This window comes from Diadema setosum, chromosome 15 (assembly GCF_964275005.1).
Source record: "Diadema setosum chromosome 15, eeDiaSeto1, whole genome shotgun sequence".
NCBI classification, from domain to species: domain Eukaryota; kingdom Metazoa; phylum Echinodermata; class Echinoidea; order Diadematoida; family Diadematidae; genus Diadema; species Diadema setosum.
The window spans coordinates 32070772-32097333 of record NC_092699.1 but is presented as its reverse complement, the minus strand read 5'-3'; the positions used below and the strand labels follow the sequence as shown (position 1 = coordinate 32097333).

At 41.5% G+C, this 26562-nt stretch overlaps 1 protein-coding gene across 1 annotated transcript; it reads right to left on the bottom strand.

Annotated features, from left to right (window-relative positions):
* LOC140238996 (protein dispatched homolog 3-like) lies at positions 1-26182 on the bottom strand. The gene is made up of 17 exons (XM_072318891.1): positions 25016-26182; positions 21370-21510; positions 20825-20937; positions 17503-17774; positions 16760-16920; positions 15638-15765; positions 14597-14805; positions 9338-9508; positions 8235-8669; positions 7174-7401; positions 5033-5280; positions 4502-4634; positions 3609-3760; positions 2769-2934; positions 1901-2014; positions 1054-1220; positions 1-369 (listed from the first exon to the last, which is right to left on the bottom strand). The coding sequence occupies exons 1-17, from the start codon at positions 26180-26182 to the stop codon at positions 1-3; spliced, it is 4374 nt and encodes a 1457-aa protein (XP_072174992.1).
* Between the last annotated feature and the right edge of the window lie 380 nt (positions 26183-26562).

Sequence of the window (26562 nt, the reverse complement as noted above, 5' to 3'; positions counted from 1 at the left end):
TTATCCAAAGAGCGTATTCCCCGAGGGGCCCGGTATGGCAACTCCCCTGAGATGCAAGCCATACAGCGCCCCGACGCCGACGCCAAAGATCGCGCCGACCACGAGCACCGTGACGGCCAACCAGCGCCAGCTCCATCGGTACCGGGCCGGCGCAAAGCACCCGAGGAACGCGGCGCAGGCCGTCAGCGTGTAGGCGATGGACACCAGCGTGTTGAGCGCCACGATCTGGCCGAACTTGGCGAAGAGCTGGACGGTGGTGAAGCAGAGTGGGATGGCGGCGATCACGGTGGTGAGGGCGCTAGACAGGATGGAGACGCCGATGGTGCTCATCGAGTGAATTGCTCGCTGGCGACGTATATGACTGGAGGACTGGAAAGAAGACATAATACACATAATTTTGTTCAGTTCTGATCTCTTTCCAATCACTTCCACATCACTTTTGACAGATCTGTTCTTTCTTTTTTTTCCTACCTTTGACATTAAGATAATACTAGCTGGGGAAGTATGTATAGCTAATTTTGATAATGAAATCTGAATTATTCAGCTGTAATGAAGAGGTAATCCTATCAGTGGACATATCAAGTACTGAGGAATATATCATTTATTTCAACAACATGGTAAGACCAGCACTCATCTGAACTGGAGCAACATGCTGTTAACAGACAATTCAGTTCAATGCCAGTCTATTGCACTGAATTTAATTCAACTCAGTTTATTCCACTGAATTCCAATTTAAATACTGCTTTTACTACTTCCTATACATCTTGTTGCATAAGGATTTCGATTACAATAAACACGAGTAAATCAAGTCTAAAAACACAATTTTAGGTCTTGGCCAACATTGCACTGTGGTGTATATAAAGATATCAGCATTCTGCATTGCAAAACTTGAATTACAAGCCACAAACAAGCTGAGTGAAAGAAAAAAACAGAATGTTTATAAAAACTGTTGAAGTAAGAAATAGGCACTTCAGCATTCTAATCCTAAAAACTGAGACCCTACTGTACATATTGAGACAACAAACAACAAAGCGTGAGGGATTTTTTTGTTACCTTCCCCGAATCGAGTTTGACGTGGTTTGCGGCCACGCGGTAGCCCTCCACCAAGTGGATGCAGTAGTCGATGGAGGATCCGACGAGGATGGAGAGCGACACCGCCTCCACCGCGCCCATCTGCCATCCCAGCAGGTAGAAGAGACTGACTACCACCAGGATCACACCTGCAGAACGTTCCAGAGACCATTAGAAGGGTAGTCAAGGACCGGTGTCATGGGCACACGCAAGAAGAAAACCCAGTCAACACACCATAGTACATTACCCCTTCCTCAAACATTGTTATGTTGTCATAAAAACATTCTTGGGCTTCAAAAGTCAAAGGAGACTGAGTTAGATGTCAAATGTTTGATTTTTCATCAAATAATCATATTCTCTTTCAACTCACCGTACTTACGCTTTGCAAATTTCTCGGCTTTAACATCAGTGACATTATCTGGGTACTATAATGATGAGTCTAATCTTACTATTTTATTTCTGTGGCAACTCCTCTTCTGAATGACGTACCTTTGTGTGAGAATACTAGTAACATTCTGCTTAGTTACCTCTCCAATACATTGCCCAGTGAATAATTTACTTTAACTGTGGCACCTATTTTTTGTTCAACTAAACCTTCTTCTTGAGGCAAATAATTAACGACAGAGATTGGATAGTTATGTATTACTATCCCACTGCGCTGGAAGACATAGCACACAAATTTCTTTACAAAGGCTGAGCCCAAGTTCTTACTTATCCCGGCATCCAGTTCTGAAAATAGATGGGTATAGACCCTAAGACTTCTTCTCAGCACTCTTGTTCAGGGCAACAGAATGTACGAATGATGTCACTTCTTTCATTGAAAACATACCTGCGATGGTCACAAACGCTATGAGCAGAATGGTGAGGTGGGCAGTGAAGAAGGCGACGGCCACCACGCAGACAATCAGGGAGAAAGCGACACCGTATATTGCACTGGTCACTCCTGTCAAGATAAAAAAAGATGTCAGGCAATTATTATCAATGAACATAGGAAACCAGAGCACATGATCCAATCTACTGGATATGGATAGACATCTGAGGTAGCAGTATTTTGCATGTTTCTCCAACATCTTTTTGCAGCTTGAAGCTGTGGTATAGGATGTCACATAATTATTATGACAAGTGTATGCAAATGAATATGAATGACTACAGATCATTCTCCACAGCAGTTTTTATTACAGTAACCTTCCTACATTGAGTCTCCATGAAGGTAATCCTACTTTAAATATACAGGTGCCATGATATAAAAAAAAAAATCATCATTTGAAATTTGTGCTGATTTCAATCACAACAGCACACCCTTGTGAAATCCTAGAGACAGCAGATTTTTGGTACACTAAAGTGTGCAAATAATCAATTTCAAAGGAGTTACTGGACAACACGCAAAAGATTCTACATGTGAAAAGAATTTTCTATCTCACAATCTCAGTGCTGCATGCTTCACGTATGGCCTGGTCTACATACAAGCAGCTTTTGTGTCAAGGCACAGTATCCTGCAGCACACACAGGACCACATCGCGAGGTGAACCACCTTGCCAAGCTCCCTGGCTCGGTTCCGCGTTGCACAGCTAACTTTGGGAATCTTCAGTTGCCTCTGAAGGCATGTTCTAACTTGCTCCATGTCGCTCTGGCGCGCTTTGACAAATTTGAGACTGACTGAACACCCCCCCGAACCCTCCACGTGTTGGACACCTCACCTATAATCTCCATGAAGACCTGCTCCCAGTAGTCACAAGTCTGGAAGGCGGAGTCAAGTCCCACCCTCTCCTCCTCCGTTAGACCCTCCTTCATCTCAGTGATCGCCTTCTCCCAGGCCAGGTAGTCCCTGTATGCCTCAAAGCTTGACTTCCCCTCGTAGATTTTCTGTTGGCAGAGATCAAGTTTAGAGGAGTGGTAAGAAAGATTGGCAGGATCTGTCAGTAAGCTTTTCATACTGATGCACTAATTCATTTTACCACTAGCAGAGTACAGGAAAGTCAATGTCATTACAGGTACATAACATATTGTACATGTGATAAAGTTTGGGACCGACCACATAAATCAATGTCATCATGAAATAATCGTACTATTCACTTCATTTGCTTGGCTTGAACAATATGGTGATCAGTATAACATGTATGAAAGTTATCTATTCTCACAGTAAACTGCATTCATTTTGCATCAACACCTTAGAATTTTAAAGACAATGTATATGATTTGTAAATTTTGTTTCAAAGTGCCACAGACTGTAAAAAGAGTTTCACAAGGCTTAAAACTTATAAAGCAGGGCTGCCAACACTTTAAGATCAGATCAAAGACATTAAAATGCATGGTAAAAACAAACAAACAAACACTTTCAATCTAAGAATCATAGTTCAAAGTCATGGTTTAATCATGGTTCAAAGATGAGCAAATTGCACAGATCAAGCATGTTCTTTCAAACTGCAGGGGAAAAAACATCTCAGATTCGAATTTCCTGATATTTGAAGAAGGCACAAACTAAATATATGAAAATGTGCCATGGCCTAAAATATAAATAGGGGCAACTGTAGCCTCACCGATTCAAAGGCCATGGCCAACCAGACTGCCCCTTGACTGGACAGGCCCATCTTGGCATGTGACCTCTGACCCACTAGCCGCTTGGTGGCTGGGAGGTCACTGCACTCTTCCGGTAACACCATCCCCGCTCTCTGACAGGTGGGTAGGTATGCTGAAAGAATCCAATTCAATGAATCGATCTGTTGAACTTTCCATTCATGCACGCACACATTCAGGAGCTGCACATGAATCGGAAATTGCTAACTGCGAAAATGTGGGCTGTAAACTTCACTAAACTATGATGGTAATGCAAATCAAGCTTTTTAACACAACTTCTTAGTACCTATCTTACAAGCTCATGATTTATACCACACAATAAAGAAGGCACCCCTAAGCACAACCAGAAAGAAAATTCCTGAAATTTTCATTTTCAAATCGGCAGGCAACTCATCAAAACTAGGGCAAGTTTTAGTCTAATGCACAATGCTACTGTCAGATTGATATTTTGAGGATACTGGGATGGCTTTTTAGTGCATCAATGAAAATGACATTGATGGTTGAAATTACACCGAGTAAAGTCATCATCATCATCGTCACTATTACCATCATCAGCATTTCCATTACTATCATCATCATCACCATCATCATCATTATCATCACAATCATTATCATCATCACCATCACCATCACCATCACCATCACCATCACCATCACCATCACCATCACCACCATCACCATCACCATCACCATCACCATCACCATCACCATCATCATCTGGTGTAATTTACCAATGGTTACCCCTTCAGTATAAATCACAGTTCTCAAACATAGCCCTCTACTTGCAATTACAGATGTAGTGAGATATAAATAAATAGACCCTCTGTGAGGGTGCTCTTTGTGCAGCACTTCTCACCTGGCGGGAAGCACTCAGCTCCGCCGTCTTTGACAAGGTCACCATTGTTTCCGATCATCTTACAAATCTTGCACAGCGCTTTCACTGTCTCCCACTGCATTGGTGAAAACTCAGGGTCATACAGCACGGTTCCCTGGAGAAGATGATAAAGCAAAGTCAGTTTGACATAAGGTCATCATTTGCCTTGGGCCACAAACCACTGCTTGACCAACCAGATATGATAACCCAAAATGCTAACACAGAAATGCACACGTGGGAGTGTGATCTAAGACCATTTTTTTAAATTTTTTTTATAGGTAACAGGGAGTACCTATACATGTGGTTAAATTTCTCTTCTGAGTTCAAGTCCCATACATATTACATCATTGCAGTTTTAAAGTCTCTTTTGCCTACGCTTTTGTGTCTGTGTGTGCTTGTGTGAAAGGCAGAATACTTTAAGAGGAAAAGAAAATATCACATGAAGCATGCCAAACTATATGAAAACTCCACAGTCCAATCAAAAGAAGATACTGCCATCATATCTTTACTCACTTTGTCTTCATTGAGGACGTGTCCGGACGAGACGTTGGTCTTGTCCACACCGCTGATGCCGAACACCATAAAGACCATGGCGGTGCTGTCCAGCAGGGGACGACTGGCCGCCTTCCCGCAGTGGCCGGTGGTGGCGCACGGATCATAGCCCTTGCCCGGAGAAGAGGGGTCAATGGCCTGACCCGACGAGGAGTCATCTCCACCATGGTGGCCACCTTTACCAGGGGTGGGTTTAACTTTGGGTGGCTCTATTGTCACAGACAGAGAGAGAAAGTACAGGGTAGTAAGTAAGATAACCAGGGAAAGAAAATTAGGTATAAAAGGACTGTCAATCTCTTGTCATTATGTCAGGCATGAGATTCAAGTGCCACGTTGATAACTTCACTTCTGAGGAAAATGTTCTCCTGGGAAAGTCAATGACAATATAATATGTGATATGAGACATACTTGGTTATTGATTCTAGGAAGATTCAAACTTTAAAAAATGCACTCTTATTTCTGTTCTATGATAGATTGATCACCAATCTAGATACAGAGAAAAAGCTGTTTTGTTTTTTATTTTGTTTTTTTGGTACTTACTTACTCCTTTTACATTTTCTATATTATGCAACTGACTGAATGAGTTTAGGACAAATTATACAAAAGACTGGCATGTCAAATGTTTATGCACTTTGTTGCCACTTGCAAACCCATTTCATCAGAAAATACTACACTCTCCTAATAAAAGATGACAGCAATATATGCTGGACAGTCTACTCGGGTGTTGAACCATTTCACAGTCAAACGGATCATTCATCGAGATACAATGGGGATTAACCTTAAAAGGGCCGGGGGGGGCGGAATCCGCCCCCCCCCCTCGACGTTTCGCGCTATAATTCTGTAACGCGAGAAGGCCTCATCGCGAGGCTTCTTGACTTTCTTCGCTCAAGTCTCGCGCAACTTTTGAGACCAAATTTGCAACGTCCGCGCATACTTTGGCGAAGCCACGCCCATTTTTGTAACGGAATGTCGCTCCAAAACGGGCACAATTTTGTGATTTTGTGTACATTTCCTATGGAAAACAGTGCTCTGTCATGAAAGGCATAAAAACCTGATTATTTTTACAATTAATCACTTTCATTGATTAATTTTGTGCTAATTATGGTAGAAAAGTGGTCAGTGACAATTTCCAATGAAAACACAAAGAAAAAAACAAAAGTTGAAAAACAAGGAAATATATAAGAAATTCTGAAAACAATAAAATACATAAGAATTGAAATGAGTTTTGGAAGTTTTTGTGATGTACAATTGTTGAATATGCTAAAACAGATTTACAGATCAAAAATTAGACTCTCAATGCTTTTAATTAAGCTAAAATATCACCTTGAGCTTAATTTGCATAATTAATTAATTAAAATTAGAAATTGATTGTTTCAAAAAATCTTATGACACAATCTTGTAGATTATGACGCGGGTCTCACGCATGCAAAATTTCATCGCGATCGCACCACCGATGGCCGAGATCTCAGGGGGGGGGGGGGGGGGGGGGGGCGGAATCCGCCCCCCCGGTCTGAGCATAGCCAAAAAAGCCCGGCCCCTTTAGGGTTAAGAGGAATTGTTATCCCAATTCATTCATGTTTTTGATTATCAGATATTTGGTGCCAATTGTCCAAGAAAGCAAGCAGGCATTGCAAATCACACAAATCAAAGGGAAACTGTCCCTAAGCAAATTATGTGAATTCAGTGAATGGAGAGACACTGGTGAAACACTCAATGAAAGTTTGAGGAAAATTGGGCAATATGTTAAACAAAATAAATTTTAAGTTTTGATGTGTTGGTTGAATCAATGTGCCACACCTTCAAGATGCGAACTCTACATCAATTTGTAATGTAAAAGAAGTACAACAAAATTACAAAAAGAGCAAAATATCTCATTACTGTTCACATTTAAGGAAAGCACACATTCAATAGACCTATTACTAAGACATACTATGGAATATATTTTCCCCCGTGCCTCCTGTAGGAAGCTAGGTCAAGTGCTCTTTCAATGTCCTGGAGTCCTAAAAAAGGTCCTGAAGTCCTAAAATGAATATTGTTAAAGTTTGTTCATATGCTCTTAGAATGCCTCCAAGAAACAGCAAGCCTTGTGAAGCACACAGTACCTTCACAAAGCCCAGCCTTCGTGACGTAGATCTCGCGCTTGTCCAGGCACGCGTACTGCTTCATCTGGCAGACGTTGCCGTAGGTACGGCCATCCGAACCACACACTGGCGAGTAATCATCCTGGTCACAAACCAGCTGGCAAACACAGCGAGGGCGTTCTCCTGTATCAGTATCCTGGCACACTGCACCAAACTTGCACCTCAAGCCTGTCGTGGTACACGTTTCCTCTGACATGGAACAATAGAAGTATAGCCAAAATAAGGGCATATTCGACCGCCCAGCTCAAAGCCTCAAGACGTAGACCAAAATGAATTTCCACTTTTTTTCTTAGCTTAACTGGTTGGGGACGAGTCCCAAGTATACTCGGGCAGGTGTCCATAGGAAATTATGCGTGTTGTAGCAAAATCAAACCGTCCTCAATGGGTTAAAACAGTAAAATTTAAGCTTTACGACGATAAGCTAGTAACTTGTTAAACTCATAACATTCTGACCCATTAAAAAAAGTGATTGAACCAAGAGAGAGCTTGAAGGTGCAGTTTCATCAAGAAGGGAGATAAGAGGATTTTAAGATTTGGGTCACTCAGGCACTAAAGTCACTTTGGGTGGTGTACAGCATAATTTCCCAGGAGAGAAGTTGTTCATATCTGAGGTTAATTATGGTTAAAGGGGAAGGCTAGTAACTGATCAGTGGGAATCAGTGGAAATGCTGGGAGATGATTGTTCCAATCCTTATGGGATTCATTCAAGAGTTCATTGTATATCTATTGTTGTGTGAAAATGATTTGCTTCAGAATGGTCTCATATTCAAGTAATGTGCAGTTTAATGCTTCCAGGCTAGCGTCCCTGGTCAGTGACGGAGCATTAATCTGCACATTACTTGAATATGAGACCGTTCTGAAGCAAATCATTTTCACACAACAATAGATATACAATGAACTCTTGAATGAATCCAATAAGGATTGGAATAATCATCTCCCAGCATTTCCACTGATTCCCCCTGATCAGTTACTAGCCTTCCCCTTTAACTGTTTGAATGACATCAAATCGTCAATGTACTCACTCTTGGCCGGAGGGGTTGGAGCACTTTTGTGATGGGTGGTACCATTTGACTGGGGTGATGAGGAAGCTGTTGGGGAGGACACTACATCTCCTCCTCCTCCTCCTCCTCCTGTTCCTTTTCCCCCTTTGGCAGGTTGAGTGGTCGACCCCACTGGGGGCCAAAACGTCGTCTCTGGGCTGTGCGTCGGCAGCTCTGGTCTCGGCGTCAGAACCCCTGGGACGGGCACCAGGGGGACGATGGGCGGGGCCGGGTGGGTCCCGCCCTGCTCAAAACCAGAGCAGTCCCGGCAGGAGATGTCCTTCCCGCTAAAGTTGTAGGCAAGGTCCAGGAGACGCTGGAGGTTCGTGTCGGGCCGGTAGAGGGCGGGAGGACGGCTGGCTGGCTGGAGCTGTGACACCAGCGCGATGGTCACACCCAGGATTATGCAGAACAGTACTGTAGTTCATGATAAAACAAAAATGAAATGAGATACAGTATTTTCACTCAGGGCAAATTGCTCCATAGCATCATATACTCTGCTGCAATATATTGGACAAATTATGATTTGTTAAAAATATCTTTTTCACCAAAAAAAAAAAGCCAAGATACGCTTGACTGTTTTTACTAGAAGATGACAGAAATGCATGACTTTGATCAATTTCTTTTCTCTCTCTTAGACATTTACAATGAAACCTTCATATCTATGGAATTACTAAAGCAAAGTGAGGCAACATTAAAAGATGCCAAAATATGACAAAGCCAAATTTCATCATCACAGAGACAGACAAACAAAATGACGAAATGATAACATATAAAATTGACACAAATGCTATGGATGTATTGTTGCATGTTTGAGAGACTGTGTATTCATATGTGTACATGGTTGTCAAACATCCCTTGCTGTGTCTTATTTCATAAGAATGAAAAGTACAAATGAACAAACCAGCTGCAGCATAAAATTCCACTTAAAATAAAAGTGACTGTATTCAGTGATGTGCAACTAGCTGCAAAATAATGATTAAAATCTGATCACAGTATTGACATATCTCGAAATCAATATTCTCTTTGATATTGCTGTTGTGTTTGGAATTGAAGTAAAATGGTCAAGTGTCCCCTTGACCCACCTATAATGGCCCATCTGGCCTTCATGACTGGGATGGCCACGTAGCCATGGAGGAGCCGCTGCAGGCCGGAAGTCAAGCTGGCCGCCTCTCTGTTCTCTGCAGGAGCCGCGGCTGGAGGAGTGGAAGAAACCAGGAGCAGGGGAACATCATCTTCGTCATCTGTCAGGAGACCTGGTATATGCAGAGAAAAAGGGGTACCAGTCTGTAGTGAAGACGATTCCGGGAGGGAGTTAATCACATTGTACCTCCTAGAGGCCAGTCACAAAGTGCAGAGCACACTGACTGTAAAGATATGTAGAGCAGTGTATATCGAGATGTAGATTCAACATTCCAAATAAATATCACATACAAGTGTAGGAGGAAAATCACAGATTGCGCGACATGTCTGTTCAGTCCCACATGCTGTTTATTATGTATGGCAGGGGAGATAATACACCTGTTACTGAAAGTGGCAACAACGCAGAGCCTGTTCAGAATGATCAGTGATGTGCACGTCAGTGTACATGCAAAGAAGACATCATCCAGGGCTGCACACTAACCCATTTTTTCTGCCGGTCCAACCTGTCTCTGTCGGACCGGTAAATGCCCCGTTTTACCATTTTTTACCGGTCCGAACAGAAAATTTACCGGTCAACAACGACAACCTAAAAAAACATTAAATGACTTGCAAACTTATTTTCTTGTTTTTTTTTTTTTTTATGGACGTACCCCCTTACCCATGTACATTTTACAGATTAATATTATTTTTTTTAAACTTGCATTATTTATTGCACAAGAAATAAAAAAAAAAAAAAGATAGGAAAAAATAGAATGTTTGCTTGTGAATTACAGTGTAAAATGATAATGAACAAAATCAGATTGTATCAAATACGTTTGTGACTTTTTCTAAACATCGGCGCACGAAATTGCTGCGTAACCTGCTCTTGGTGGTCAGTTGGATTGCGACGATTTAATGAATTATTTTAGCTGTGATATTTTCTGATGCACTCACTACAAGGGGTTCTTTATTTTTCTCCCGATAATCTATTCGCATTTGTGCATGCGTTCTTGAAAGGTACACGACATGCAGGGCCGAATTCGCAATCCTTTTTGCACCCATTTCCACCTCAAATATTAGCGGGATTGTGACGATTTCATAAATTACTTCGGCTGTAATATTTTCAGATGCAAGCGCCAAAAGAGGTTGAAAATGTGTCCTTTATTTTTCCCGATAAACTCTTCGAATTTCGTAAGTGCGTTCTTAAAAAAAGATGCACCACATGGCCGAATTCATGATACTTTTTGCGCCTATTTCTACCTCAAATATCAGCGGGATTGTGACGATTTCATAAATTACTTCGGCTGTAATCTTTTATGATGTAAGCGCCAAAAGAGGTTGAAAATGTGTCCTTTATTTTTCCCGATAAACTCTTCGAATTTCGTAAGTGCGTTCTTAAAAAGATGCACCACATGGCCGATTTCATGATACTTTTTGCGCCTATTTCTACCTCAAATATCAGCGGAATTGTGGCAATTTCACGAATTACTTCGGATTTAACTTTTTGTAATGCACGCACCGGCGAGAATGGTTGAAAATGCGTTCTCTATTTTTCTCCCCATAATCTCTTCGCATTCCGTACATGCGTTCTTGAAAGGTATACGACACGGCCGAATTCACGATCCTTTTTGCGCCTATTTCTACCTAAAATATCAGCGGGATTGCGATGATTTTATGAATAACTTCGGCTGTAATCTTTTATGATAACGCGCCAAAATGGGTTGAAAATGTGTCCTTTATATATTTTTCCCGGATAAACTCTTCGCATTTCGTAAATGCGTGCTTAAAATATATACGTCACGGCCAAAAATCATGATTCTTTTTGCGCCTATTGTTTCCTCAAACTTCAACGGGATTGCGATGATTTCATGAATTATTATTCGACTGTAATCTTTATGATGCACGGGCCAAAAGGGGTTGAAAATGTGTCCTGTATTTTTCTCCCAATAATCTCTTCGCATTTCGTACATGCGTATACGACACGGCTGAATTCACGATCCTTTTATCGCCTATTTCTACATTAAATATCAGCCGAATTGTGGCAATTTCATGAATTACTTCAGATGTAATCTTTTGTGATGCACGCACCAGCTAGAATGGTTGAAAATGTGTCCTTTATTTTTCCCCGATAAACTCTTCGCATTTCGTAAATGCGTTCTTAACCCTAAAAAGACGGGGGGGGGGGGGGGCCTAAAAGGCCCCCCCCCCCTCAACATTTCGCGCGATTACTCTGCAACACGCAATGCTCTCGCCGCGATGCTCTATGACTTTTTTCTTTTGAGTTTCCCGCACATTTTGACACCAAATTTGTGACGCCCGGGGGTACGGTTCTGAAGTTACATAACTTTTTGTACATGCACGTGAGGCCGAAAATGGCTAAAAAATGTGATTTTGTGTATAAAGTCAATGCAAATTGAGTTTTTTCACATGGCTCATATAAATATGCTTATTTTTACTCTCAATGGCTAAAATTAATTTGTTTTAGCAGTATTATGCTTTAAAAAGCGTCTGCCACAAATTTTGTTAAAAAAACAACAAAAACAAAAGGTCGAAAAAACAAAGAAATACATAAGAAATTCATAAAACAATAAAATAGATAAGAAATTAATTTTGATACCGAATTTGTTTTTCAAGTACATTTGCTAAGAATGCCACTAAGAATAATTAGACCAAAAATGAGCACTTTTGGAGCTTTATTTACTGATTTAGATCAAAGAGTCTGATTTCTCACATAAATTAGCATAATTAATCAAAATAAAATAAAAGAATACTATTTTGTAAAATTTGAATATACGATCTTGTAGATTACATCGCACACTACCATTGTGCAAATTTTCGCGGCGATCGCGCGATCCACGGCCGAGATCTTAAGGGGGGGCCCTTTAGGCCCCCCCCCCCCCCCAGTCTTTCGAGCTACCAAAATACCCCAGTCTTTTTAGGGTTAAAAGATACACGACACGGCCAAAAATCATAATTCTTTTGCGCCTATCGTTTCCTCAAACTTCAACGGGATTGCGATGATTTTATGAATTATTATTCGGCTCTAATCTTTATGATGCACGGGCCAAAAGGGTTTGAAAATGTGTCCTGTATTTTTCACCCAATAATCATTTCGCATTGCGTACATGCCTATACGTCACGGCCGAATTCACGATCCTTTTAGCGCCTATTTCTACATCAAATATCAGCGGGATTGCGATATGTCATTAATTATTTCGGCTGTAATCTTTTGTGATACATTCACCAGAAGGGTTGAAAATGCGTTCTTTATTTTCCTCCCGATAATTTCTTCGCATTTGTGCATGCGTTTTCAAAATTATACATTGCATGCAGGGCCGAATTCGATATTCTTTTTGCGCCTATTATTGTTTACTCAAATTCCAACGGGATTGCGAAATTTTCATGAATTACTATTCGGCTGTAATCTATATGATGCAAGCGCCAAAAGGGGTGAAAATGTGTCCTTTATTTTTCTCCCGCTAATCTTTTCCCATTTCATACATGCGTTCTTAAAGGTCCAGTTTACCTTTGGGAGCAGTGATTTAAAAAATGTTCCAGATATCACATTTGATGCATATGTGTAGGTCTGTTGCATCATAAAACATCCTACCATATGAAATATTTGCAATAAAACCTAAAATATAAGGAGATATCAGGGTTTTTCTCAATAAACCGTAACTGTATACGGTTTAGTCTGGAAACATTTTTATTATAACTATTGTTCACATTTTGTGTCTTTAACAACACTTAACATCGATTATACGGATTCAAATTTCGACAGTGGTTGTTTCTATCCCTAACTCACATTTTAGAACTATTTTAAAGCACTAATGATTTCATCTGCAAATGGTAAATTATGCCTTTAAAGGTATACGACACGGCCGAATTCACGATCCTTTTTGCCCCTATTTCTACCTCAAATATCAGCGGGATTGTGGCGATTTCATGAATTACTTCAGATGTAATCTTTTATGATGCACGCACCAGAAGGGTAAAATGTGTTTTTTATTTTTCTCCCGATAATCTCGTCGCATTTGTGCATGCGTTTTTGATAACCAACACGGCATGCAGGACTGAATTCAAGATCCTAATTGCGCCTATTATTTCCTCAAATTTCAACGGGATTGCGTTGATTTCATGAATTGTTATTCGGCTGTAATCTTTTATGATGCACTCACCAAAATGTGTCCTTTATTTTTTTTTTCTCTCTCCTCTATAATCTCTTCGCATTTCGTACATAAGCTTTTGAAAGATACAACGCGGCCGGTCGAATTCATGATCCTTTTTGGGACGATTTCTACCTCAAATATGTAAGCGGGACTGCCATGATTTCATGATTTTTTTTTTTCCTCCCTAGTATTATCTCTTCACATTTTGTGCATGCGTTCTTAAAAAGTACACGGAAGAGCCGATTTCGTGATCCTTTTTGCGCCTATCTTCATTATGAGACCATTCTGAGCGAATGAAAATATTCATTTGTGAAATGACTGTGTAAAATGAAAATGAACGCAATTAGATCCATTTACTGTATCGCTGAATATCGAATGTGTTTTTACTTTTTCTAAAAATCGACACAAGTAAATTAGTTCTAACATAACTGCCACGCTGCTGCGAAGCCGGGATCGGATCGATCTTGCGTTAAAAAATCATGAGTAAAACGAACCAGAAATACGTGCGCTTCTATCAATGCTTCTTGTCTGGCATGACCGCCGATCGCAAGCAAACGAAAAGCAGGACTTTACATTGTACATGCTCTGCATGTATTGCATTGCATGGCAGTGCGTGAGCAGCGCCAAATGCGCAAGCGAGGGCGAATAACTGGTCGACTGCTAGTGCTCAAAACTAATGTATGTTTACTGTACAAAGTGCACCGGTAGACATAAACGAAAACTTGCGTAAAACTTGTTTAACAGTGCGATATCTTGCATTCTGTTTCTCCCTGATCGGGGCTGCTCTTTTTCTTTCTACTGACCCCACCAATGCTTTTTTTTTACTGGTCATGTCGGACCGGTAACTTGTGGATTTCCTGAAAAGTTACCGGTCCGACAGTGACTTTTACCGGTCTTTGACCGTCGGACCGGCGCCAGTGTGCAGCCCTGCATCATCGAAAATATATTTTCGTTCAGTCCCACATGCTGCAAATTGGGTATCAGAGAAGAGAAAGGAGAAGAACTGCTTTAGCTGAGATTGTTTAATTTCAGAGGGCCGACAGAAAGTCCTACCCTGTTCCTCTTGTTCGTCCTCGAGATCCAACATTGGGATGTCGCTGTCATCCAGAAGGTGGTCCGAGGGCACCACGGTCATCGGTGGGCTGGGAGCTGCCTCCAGCTGTGCCGGACCTCCTTGGTTCTCGTACTGGGCCAGGACCCGGTACAGGCTGGTGCTGCGACGATTGGGGCTGGCTGAAGACCTGGCCTTGCACTTCTGCATTCTGTAAAGGGGAAGATCACGACAGAAGTGAAAAGTCTTTTCCTGACTACACCTCTCATAAAGCCAGTCTTAGTATGGCATCATTTTCTCTTCATCCAGCAACAGATGCCTTGGTGATACTTTCTACCAATTAGGTCAAATCGTCCTGGCAACATGAGATTACAGCCGGGTTCCACTCATAAGATCCAAGAGTGGAACCAACACATTTAACTCAATTTCCACCCCTTAGGAAGAAGTGATGAGAGAACTTTTGCCTGTAGGAGTTGCATCTCCTTTTCATGCACACTACCCCCAGTTTATGTCATATTTGAGAGACAGAACTTTGAATCTGATCAGAAGGGACATTCACATTACACAGAGCACTGGTTCAGCTAGTTTCACTAGAAGGAGTATTCCTACTAATCCAATAGTCCTCCTACTTGCTGTATGGGCCAATTGGCAAAGGGTCCCATACTTTTGACAGTCTCATTCAAATTACTAGCCCAACCATGGAGTCTTAGATGTTGCGCAGACACACTGCCGACTAAAGCTGCCAGCTTTGGTATCTGGACAACTACCTTTGGATAACTACCACCCAGACAGTTCCCCCCTCCCCCACACCCACACAACAATTACCCCCAGGACAAAAACCCCCAAGGACAACTTCATCCCCTCTCCCCCAGGATGATTACTCCCTATGACAATTACCCCCAAGGACAATAACCTCTTACTTGTCCTGGGGGATAATTGCCCTGGAGATGGTTATCCCAGAATTGCCAGCCTGCTGCCCTGCCCATGATTGGACTATACTGCAACAAGGACAGCTTTCCCTAGCAATCAAATTTTGGACTCACAGGCGCAGCTCGCAATTGAGATACCGGTGCCAGAGGTTGAGAGCGGGGGGCATGAGGGCGGCCACCATGACCCAGCAGAACACCACCAGCAGCATCATGAAGAGACCAAAGTCGAAGATGGCCGGAATCTACAGTAATTCGAGGGAAGAGAATTGAAGTGAACACAACAGATTGCATCATTTAACAGATAAAAACCAGACATATGGATACATAAACAGACAAACGGACAGACAGATACCTTGCATGTCTGACACAAAAGTCTCGATACCATAATGATATGAAAACCAACATCCTCACATATAACAGATATTTTGGCAATGAGGGATGCAAGACACTAGTTTACCAGTTACTGAGTTTGTGACTGCCATACAGAAGACCATTCATCCTTGTCACTCATCTTCATCAATTGTGTGAGACATTTTTCCTCCTGTCAACATGATCTCTTCTCATTTACACATCTATCCAAAATTGTAACATGAAGCTTTGCAACATCTGTTTGATATCACACAAGCTGGTATTAAAATTTTGAGGCTGCAGCTGATGAGATTACATAGCACAGAGGCAGTGCTGGTTCCCATAGCTCATTCTAATGCACCACGTCAATGTCCTGGCTACAGCAAAGGATAGTGATTCCAGGCAAGACATGGTATTTGAATGCATGCACAATGCCAGTTCATAGTTACAACCTGAATACGTGCAGAAAAAGGTCATTAAAGATCTAATCTTGATTTTGACTTGTAACAGAGGTATTTGAAAACCTGAACATATGGCTTCATGAAAAGTGTGTTAAAGGTATCTAGTTACATGATTGACATAGGTGCATGTATGTATGTATAAAAGTGTTCATACCAGCGTGCATGAAATGATGGCACAGCACTATGAACAGAAATAGAGATATATATCACAATAAATATAAGAGACAGGTCAAGACAGTCAAACAGCTTAAATCCATCTCTCTTTTGTTTCCAATCTTTTATTAAAGATTGGAGATAATCACTTGCATTCTGTTCAAAAACCATGGCTCAAAATCTTATTGGAAAAGCCCCATTCATCTCACTTGGGACGAGAACAAAAAGTGGAAGAAACGATGTCGCAAGAGTCAGTTCAATTTCACAGCCATACCTGGGAAGCCATATTGGCCCCAAACGCTCCTGCGGTGGTGACCGAGGTGAAGAATGTGGCGGCCCCCGCCGTTGAAATGGTATAGCCCATCCTGACGGCGGGGTCTTTGATGGCCTCCGCTTGTCGGAAAGTGTTGACAAAAACGAAGACATCATCCACACCTGAGAGGGAGGGACGGAGTGAGTGAAATGGGATATAAATAAACCGGTATCAATCCGTTTCTCGTGATCTTTATCTTTACTGCACACAGATGTGAAACATACAGTATCCCCAGATATCGAGGATACAATTCTAGATCTCTGATTGCAGAATTTTTCCACAGTAGGAAGATTTTCAGTAACTATGCATGAACATCTAGTCTAATTCTCATTAATTCTGCTGTTTCAACAGAAGGCAAGGACACTTTTGTGCAAGACTGACTGTATTAGTCATTTACATTTACTGCATGGACCACTACCATTGTAATGGCCAATATGGTCTTGTATTTTCATTTGTTGCTAAGGTATGATCTTCATTTCATTAAACAGATACTATTCGGGGAAGAACTTTTTTGCATCTCACGGTGAAAGACATGATATGCATAGTTGATCTAAAATTTCTTCCAACTTTAATATATCTAAACATTTGCTATACTGATTTCCGTCAAACATCAGACTAATGTCACATCATATTTTCACGGAATTGGAAGGGACTGTGGGTCAACCACAGCGGTCAAGAGGGCGCGAAATGAGGGAAAAACTCACCGATGCCGATGATGACGAAGACAGACACGACGTTGAGCAGGCCCAGGGCCTCGACGCCGAAGAAGACGCGGTAGGAGAAGTAGGCGCAGGCGAAGCTGCAGATGATGCTGAGCAGGCCCCAGAGGGTCAGCCAGACGGAGAAGGAGGTGAAGACGAGCAGGAGGATGAAAATGGCCAGGAAGGTCGGGATGGAGAGGAAGACGTCGTGGTAGATGGTCTCCGACACCTCGTGGTCGAAGATCTCCGTCCCGCCGTACAGGACGTCCACTTTGCTGTATTGACGACAAACATCCTCTGTATCATCATCATCTGATTTGAGTAATACTGGCTTCTGTCTAATCATCAGACATACAGTACTGTATACGCCATATATTTCGCGAGTGTAAATTTTCGTGAATCGGGAATTCCCAACGATTTCGTGAGTGGTTAAATTCGCGATCGTGGAGCCCTGTACTGAACGGAGAAGAGTACACGCGTACGTCGCATTCACATTGGGATCAGGGTCAATATTTTCATGTGTCTTTAATTTCGCGCATAGCACCCGACTCACCAAATTCGCGAAAATAAAAACCTCGCGAAATATTTGCCGTATACAGTATGTGATTATCAGGTATTTACAAGCAAGTCGGTTCTTCTGTACATACAATACAAAGTGTTACAAACTATTTTTCAGTGATGCAATTAACATGCAGAAGGGCTCTGACTTAATGTGCCCAAACATGTGTACACTGCCGCAACTGTAACTTGCCATACATTTCCATCACCACTCAGTTTCTCTCTAAAAACTTGACCAAATTGTAAGTTGGCCAGCCCACTGAGATATATATGAGATAATGTGCCTCATTTCAACAAGATGGCCATGGCGACACAATAGGGATTAAAGGGGATTAGGTAATCTCTATTCATGGACATAAATTGTTTCCAGACATCTGTGACACTCAGTGAAGAAAACACTTTATCATGAGTGTCAATCAGCAAACAATGCACAGTTTAGGTTTAAAGGGATGGTTCAGTTTCAGTTGAGATGAGGCTCCAGGTGGCGCGGTCAGACTGGCAAAAGATCGCAAAGTTTAAGATCGCGATCTTTAAGATCTCGAAGTTTTGCCAGTGTGACCGCAAACTTCCCGCGAAACTTCTCGCAAAACTTCTCGATCTGTTTGCGGGCGTTGTCTCCGAAGCGCGAGGCCATTGTCATGTTCAGATGTGCATTGTTACATCACAATCACTAGCCATCGGACGGCGCACTCTTTCTTGCGCGCGTACGAATGGCCCAAACTTCGCGATCTTAAACTTCTCGATCCTTTGCCAGTCTGACCGCGCCTATTGAGAAACCTTTTATGAAAGTGCATATTACTCTCAGAGAAATTCAAAGTTTATTTGAAGAAAATTGTTTTTGAAAGGACTGAGATATTCAAAACAATGGGATCCTAATAAAAGGTGGGTCCCACTTTTTATTTCTTTGTTTTACTTTGTTTTTTTTTATACATATGTATACTCAGCCATTTCAAAACCAATTTCCATAAAATCAACATTGAATTCCTCTTTTGTATGCTCTTAAACATTTCATAAAGTGGTTTCGAAGTATCTCGCCAAAGTTAAAAGCTGAATCCTCGCCTCAAGCAATACTAAATCATACCTTTAAGCAAGGCTTAGTGTGCTTGCAAATGAATGACAAGTGGGTGTGGATAAAGAAAAACATGCCTAGAAATGACACGGTGAAAATATCAAATCAAAGCGAGTGACTTGCACGACTGAAGGGGAAGGAAAGTCAGTGTAACTTAAACTGAAAGAAAAACAGGATAAAGAAGAATCTAAGGCATTTGGATTATCTACCAGACCATAATATTTTTGTTTGTATTTTTGTTGCTCTAAAAAACATTTCCTGGCTAAGGTCTTTGAACTCCAATGACTATCTAATATTTCACACATTGACCCAACTGATGGAACAGAATGGAGGGGAGCCATCAAGGAAATGACCTGTCCAAAATAACATAGTGGGGATGAATGGACTTTTAACCCGTTGAGGACGGGCTGATTTTGCTACAACACGCATTTCCCATAGATACCTGCCCGAATATACTCGGGACTCGTCTTCCAACGGGTTAATAATTTGAATAATGCTGAAAACTGGCTGAGGACTGCCAACACCCTTTCAAGATTTCTCTGTTTTTATTCTATATAGAATGCAATGTCTGTGAACAAATGAACAAAAGAAGTTAACATAGGACTTGAATTCCATTTGATTTTGGTCACGGCCGTTCGGCCTTGCCTCTCATATCTTTGGAAGAGGGATCAGGGTCAGTTTAAAGGGGGCATCAAGGCCAAATTCAATTTACTTACAGATAATGTTTTGACTTTCGCCAACAATGAACATATATCTGACTGGTGTTTCTTTGTCTGGCAACAAAATGTTTGTTTTGTTTTGTTTTGTTTTTTAAGGGTGGGATACAGTAACACCTTGGTATCTACTATCAAGCCAGCTAGCTAGATCAAGCTTGCCGCTAAAATGAAGTCAAACTTCAAGTTGTACACATGCATTATACATATCAATAAAATATTGGGGGAAAATTGTGTTTTTGTCTTCAAAGTTATTTGATTTTCTAGTTACTTTCAAAGAAAAGGGTCACAGCTAGTAGTGGCATGAAACTCCTTGAATCTTAAAGGGGCAATACAGCCAGTTCAAACGGCATCATGGTCATTGGCCTTATGGTCTCTGTGTAATTTGAGTGCTGGGAGTATGTCTTTGGTTGCCAAACCCTGACTACCACATTTCCTTGCCCAAACAGAAGCATCAGATTTTGGGAATACTGCAGGAAAGATGTTCTCAACTCTCAACTGAAATAATCAAGAAGAGGAAGAGGGCAGACTGGGATTTAACAGTTGATAGGAAGAAGGTTAAGTTGTCTATTAGAAGTAAGTTTGTCTGGTAAACATGTACTCACATGCATATGTTGCATCAATGTTTCCACTGGGGTATGTTTCATGAAAGTCTTATGAGAGACTTTTCGCTCATGAGACACACTTATGAGAGACTCCATGAAATAGATAAGTCTCCTATAGCTACAGGCATGTACGTATGAGCAACTTTGGCCATTCTGAGATTTCATGAAATGGACCCCTGGGCCCTACAAATTCATAAAAGATGTTAGAATAGCAACTCTTGCTGGAATGACAACTTCCAATAGCAACAGCCAATCAGGAAGCTGGATTCTTGTTGTTACCATGACAATTGCCATTCCAGTATGAGTTGCTATCATATCAATTTTTTCTGAAATGGGGCCCCCCATGTCTGTCTGTTGCCATGGCAACTTGGCAAACTCACTCTGTTGATGCCTTGTCGAGTAGTTTGATATAGGTGAAGACAAACTCCTTGTAGGCCTGGTACTCCTCATGTCTCCCCATGGATCCATCCCCAACGGGGGATCCAAACCAAATCTGGGGGGGGGGGGGGGGGGGGGTGTGGGGTGGGGGGAGGGGGAAGATGCAAAATTCCATGTCAGTTTTCTTCAGCAATAGGAATGCTTATCTCTACAAATCAAAATACATAATGATACACACTCGACGCATACAAACTGTAAAGGCACAATCATATTTTTTAAGAAAGGAGAAACTCCACATATGAAGCATATATTGAATAAAGGACCAGGCAAAATATGTTTTCATTCAAAAGATTTTTTTTCCCACTTTTTTGTAAAGAAGGTAAAACATTTACATAAAAAAATACAAGGTATGAAATGTGTGATCTACAAAGAGCCACTATTATCATCATCACCATGATCATCCTCGTTATTATCATTACAGAAACACAACCATACTTGCTATAGTTGTATCAACAGACTTAGCTGCCTAAAATGCCATGACCCTTACCTCACTGCGAATGAACTTTGACCTGCGGTTAGTGCTGGTCATGTTGGTGTCAACGAACCAGTAGAAAGTCGGCTGGTTCATGGCCATTGTCAGCGTACCGTTGATGTCGGCCAGTTCACTTCCCATGCCATCGTATCGGATCTTGGTATAAAGGAGGAAGCATGATATCAAAGGGTTAGGGTGTGCAGAGAAAAATTAGGACATGTCATCATTACCTATGCATTTTTCTTTCTCTGTCATTCATCAAAGGTCAATGTTGGTTAATTGAATTCTAGGGGACCTTGTCTTTCAGCTTTACTTTTAAAGGGATTGTATTGTTTCCGTTGAGACCTAACTTCAGATTTCTAAAAAAATTGTGAGATAATGAAAAATCTCTTGTGAAATGTGAAAGTGCATGTAATTCCAAAAGGAATTCAACATTTATTTGACAAAAATTGGTTTTGAAATGGCCGAGACTTTCAAAACAGATTGTTTTTGGATGTCTCCACCATTCCAAAACCGATTTTCATCAAATAAACTTTGAATTCCTCTTCATAGTCTAGTACAGTGTATGCTCTGTACTATTTCCTAAGTGTTTTCTTGGTATCTCGCAAAAAGTTAAAATCTCAATTCTCATCTCCACCAATATTATACCATCCCTTTTCATAAAAAGTTTTTTTGTTGTTGTTGTTTTTAAATACAATGTAGTCAAGTTCTTGAGTATGGTAAGTTACAAGTACTGTTAGATAGAGTATACTAGCTGGGAATACCAACTGTTCAGATATACAGTAAAATGCAATAACACTGGCAGTGTACTGCATTAGCCATTTATATTTCACAAGATTTTTCATTTTCACAAATTTGCAGAGTTGGGTCCTGATCACAAATTTAGCAACACGCTGATTTACCCTGATTTCAACTTGAATGCGAAGTGCACACTTATACATTTTTCCATTCATTATTGTACTCCACGATCAAAAATTGAACCACTCTGGACCACTGTCATCGGGTGAGACAAAAACAAATGATGGACCAAGAGAGAAAAATATGTTTGCTGCTTGTAAAAACAGAGAAAAGCAAGATTTTAACTGTCACAGCAAACTGCAGAAAAAGTGTCAAATCAAGGTGAAGGACAGAAAACGGTACTGAGAAGACACAGAGACAAAACAGACAGAGAAACAGACAGACAGGCAGACAGATCTAGAGAAACACAAAGAGAGAGAAATATATTAACATATATTGTATTGCGTATATTTCCTGTAATTTTGGAGACAAACGAATACAGAAAGTTCTACATACAAATATAGAATTCATTCTTCTAGTTGACTGGACATTACGAGGGCTACAATGTATGCCTGGCGCCACTCTGGAACAACTAGAACAATTTGCAACTCTTTCCTTTAAGATAAAGAAAGTCACATCTATATTTAAATAGACCGCAATATTGTGCCTGAAATCAAACAGCCGTAAAAAGACAATGCGAGAAGGCTGACATTCAAACAAACATGTTTTAATGGTCTGCAACACACATCACTGCAGCCAACCACTGCTTTGTTTTAAACCAGTCACCAGACATACCCAATACCGTTACCACAAAAACCATAAAACCACAGGAAAATATTGAAATCAAAGTCTGATTTGCAGACTGGACTGCAAAAATGTCAATCAAAAGAAAAAAAAATAAAACTAGTCATTGTTCTGATTGACTGAGTATAATTAAAGTTCCAATTTATGACTGAAAGTGCAGACATGCAGAAATAAAGCAATAAAGATATCAGAGTACAGAACTACAAGTAGCAAGGCTATGTTCTCTGAACAAAACAAAACAAAAACAAAATCTCAAGCTGCATTTTTAGACACCTATTTCCATTGGAGCTTTATTGTACACTAGAGCCCTTCTAGTGGGGGAGTTCATTACTTGTCATCAATATGAAAGAAAGTTGAAGTTTTTCTGAACTTTTCTCTTGTTATTTTTTCCAAACACAGCATGTTGCCTTTAACTCTGAAAGAAGAAGACATATCCTCATAAGATTGTGTATTCAGGTTATGGTGTTAGTATTGCTTTCTCAAAGCTAACATGTGTGGATTGGCACCCTCCCAAGTACAGCCTGAAAGTGAAATAAGAGAAATCCTATTCATTTTCACATCATCAGCCGGGACACGTCTGCTTCTCACAAAATCATGATAATTGTCCTTTTCATATACATGTAAGGCCCTTCGTTTACATTTTGATAAAGTTCATTGATTCCGACCGTGAACAAAGGAATGACCAGTTTGCAATTTGCAAAAATAAAAAAACCTAGCCAAATATTTGGCCCATATAGTACCGTACTGTTAAAACTAAACTGCCCCATTTCAGTGCACAGATATGTAGTGTTTTATTATGACACTTCATAAACATTGGCACTCTACACTTCTTCAAAACATAAAATATGATGCATGGGAAAATGGCCCACAAGTTGACACTTGATAACTCTAGAGCAAGTGTGACCTGGGATTTGGTTTTCCTTACGAGGTTCGAAACCAAACTGGCTTGATATCAAAAGCAGCTGACAAAGAATGACAGCTTGCTTGTCACAGTTGTGGCAAACTGTCCATGACTGACTACAGTTGCAGCTGATAATAACAATGTTCTCAGATAAAATGTGACATTTTTTGTGAATGAAAAACACAATCCATCAAACATGTTTTATTAAAAAAAAAAGAAGCTCTCTGAAAACACTACCAATACTTCTCATGTTTAAGTATGAGGACACAAGATTTCTCATGTTTAAGAATAGGGACAGTGTATCTATCAACACCAACTGGAAATGAATTCAGCAGGAACATTTAATAGTGAACATTACAAACTGTTTTTTTTTTTTTTTTCATGAGATGCAACAAATGGATCAGAATTTTTAAAAATGGAGACTGGGTGTCCAGACTTGACATTCTGAAGATTTGTCTTGCTAATCACAGCAGTCTTGTAACAAAAAAACAAGAGATAAGTTTTTAATATACAAATGATGCACAGGATAGAGTGCGTTAGTGGAGGCGTAGCGCACTTGAGGGTATTTACAATTGTGAAACATGCACGAGGCGAAGCCGAGTGCATGTTGCACTACATTGTAAATACCCGAGAGTGAGCTGCGTCTCCACTAACGCCACGAAATAATCCTGTGCATCATTTGTTTTTAAAATGGGTCGAAAACTAACAACATTTTTTACGTACCTTTGACGTGGATCAAGATGTCCGAAGATGTTCGTCCCAAACACGTCGCACTCGGAAATCCCGCACATATAAGTACTGTACGTATTGAGTATACGTACGCCACACAATGTATGTTATGCACACAAGAAAGGCCGGCCGGCAGCCCGAACTAGAAGTTGTTTACAGGATTGACAGCGCGTATAGTAGCGCGCGACGCACTTGTAACAACTGATTGAGTGCGCACTGCTAGTGCAAACATTGTGATGTCGGCCGTGGATCCGATCCGGATGTTAGTGAGAAATTAATACAAGCACACGTGACTCATTTCAGCGCTTCCAATTGGCTACATTCTTGAACCCATTTTATAATCAGTATTACTGTCAATTCTCGAGAGAAAGAAGTCATCATCAATCTGACTTGAAGATTCTTCTTGCTAGACAACACTCTTTAAGCACAGAAAGGAAAAAAGGGACTTACCACATCATCAACTTGAGAAGGAAAGAAGTAAGTCATCAGTGAGTTGGGAGGGAGGCAGTGGTCAAACTTGGAGAGGGCCGGATCGGTCCAGGAGTGCTCGTTTTTGGCGCAGAATTTGGTGAAGTCGGGGTGCTCCATGATGCTCTGTTCCACCTGCTGGATGGTGTTGAGTCGCTCGGCCGTGAAGATGTTCTCGTCCGGTCCTCTGGCCATGTAGACCAGCTGGATGCGCCACGACTGGCTACGTCTGTGGCCCCTTCTTGTTGACCGCCGATGGACGTGGTTCAACCTCAATCCTGCCTCGGCTTTATTCAGGGTTGTGCCTGCTGAATTGCGCTCTGCATTTGACAGGGCATCTTTGTCAGTTGTGTTGTTAGACAAGACACTTGGAGAATCTTGTGGGTCACTTGTCCTTGAGGCAACCTGGTCACCTCCACCTAGACTGTTGTCTGCTAATGCCATTAGATGGTCAACTGGGAGCGGGTGAAATACATCATCCTCGGAGTAGTCCCTAGCACGAGCTTTGGGCCTGCCACTTAGCTTGGCCTTGATGGCCTCTATGGGTGTAGTTCTTTGATGTTTCATGTTTTCATGGCCAAACTGATGCGCCACGGCACTGCTGGCAATGACTTCTTCCACACTGCGCCGCGGCCGCCGAGGGCTCCCCCTATCCTTCTGGGCCAACTCAAACATCTCCCTTCGGATGGTGGACGGATGATTTGGAATCTCAAAGGCATCGAGTGACTTGTCCCACTGTGGCTCTGGCTTGACAACTTTGATAGCCAGCGCTCCCAAGAGGACTGAAATAGAACTCACGCTCACGAGCAGTATCACGCTCACGGCAACGTGCGCATGGAACTTCCCCAAATATCTGCACACAACATTAAGCTTGACCTCTCCACCACTTGTTGACCGAACATCCTCTGGGCCTGATTGCGAGCGCAGTGCGTCCAGGACTTCATTGGCATGGTTGCTGTCCTGGAGAGTCTCAACATTTGCGGACAGATCTGAAGTGCTTGAGCTGGAGGAAGCAGATGACGATGAAGCTGACGAACTGGCCAGGTCTCCCAAGGGCCGCGGTCGATTGACGTTGGCCGAGTAAAATGTGACCTCATCGTCCCCCTCCCACTCCTCAATGGGAGTTTTCAGTCTCAGCTGCCCCACCATGGTGACCTTTAACCCCAACCCACTAGGCCGTGACCTTTTGCAAGGGCTGCAGAGACTACCACATCACAGCTCTTCCATACTTTTTGATCCTGATCGCACATACATCACAGTCTCAACTCCACAAAATATCCCGTTGTCACAGACAACTATGTTCAACTGTTCCATGCACGAGCTATAACAATCTGTGTTACTTCCTGGTCCAATGGGTATCTAAAATCAGTCAAGTATCTATAAGCGGCAGCTGGCATCACAAGCTGAACATCATAAGCAGAGAAGCAACCTTGCTAACCAGTACTTGTGATGGCACTCATCACTGCAGGGGAAAGAGAAGTTGAAACAGACACAGAATTACATCACAATGATTCAGAGTGATACAATCT

Excerpts from the sequence above, each read along its gene's own strand:
- LOC140238996 (XM_072318891.1), bottom strand. The coding sequence starts at position 26,182 with ATGGTGGGGCAGCTGAGACTGAAAACTCCCATTGAGGAGTGGGAGGGG. Across the intron at positions 17,775-20,824 it reads CTCGACAAGGCATCAACAGA|CAAAGTGGACGTCCTGTACG; the intron begins GTGAGTTTGCCA and ends TCGTCAATACAG. Across the intron at positions 16,921-17,502 it reads CTTCGTCATCATCGGCATCG|GTGTGGATGATGTCTTCGTT; the intron begins GTGAGTTTTTCC and ends CCTCCCTCTCAG.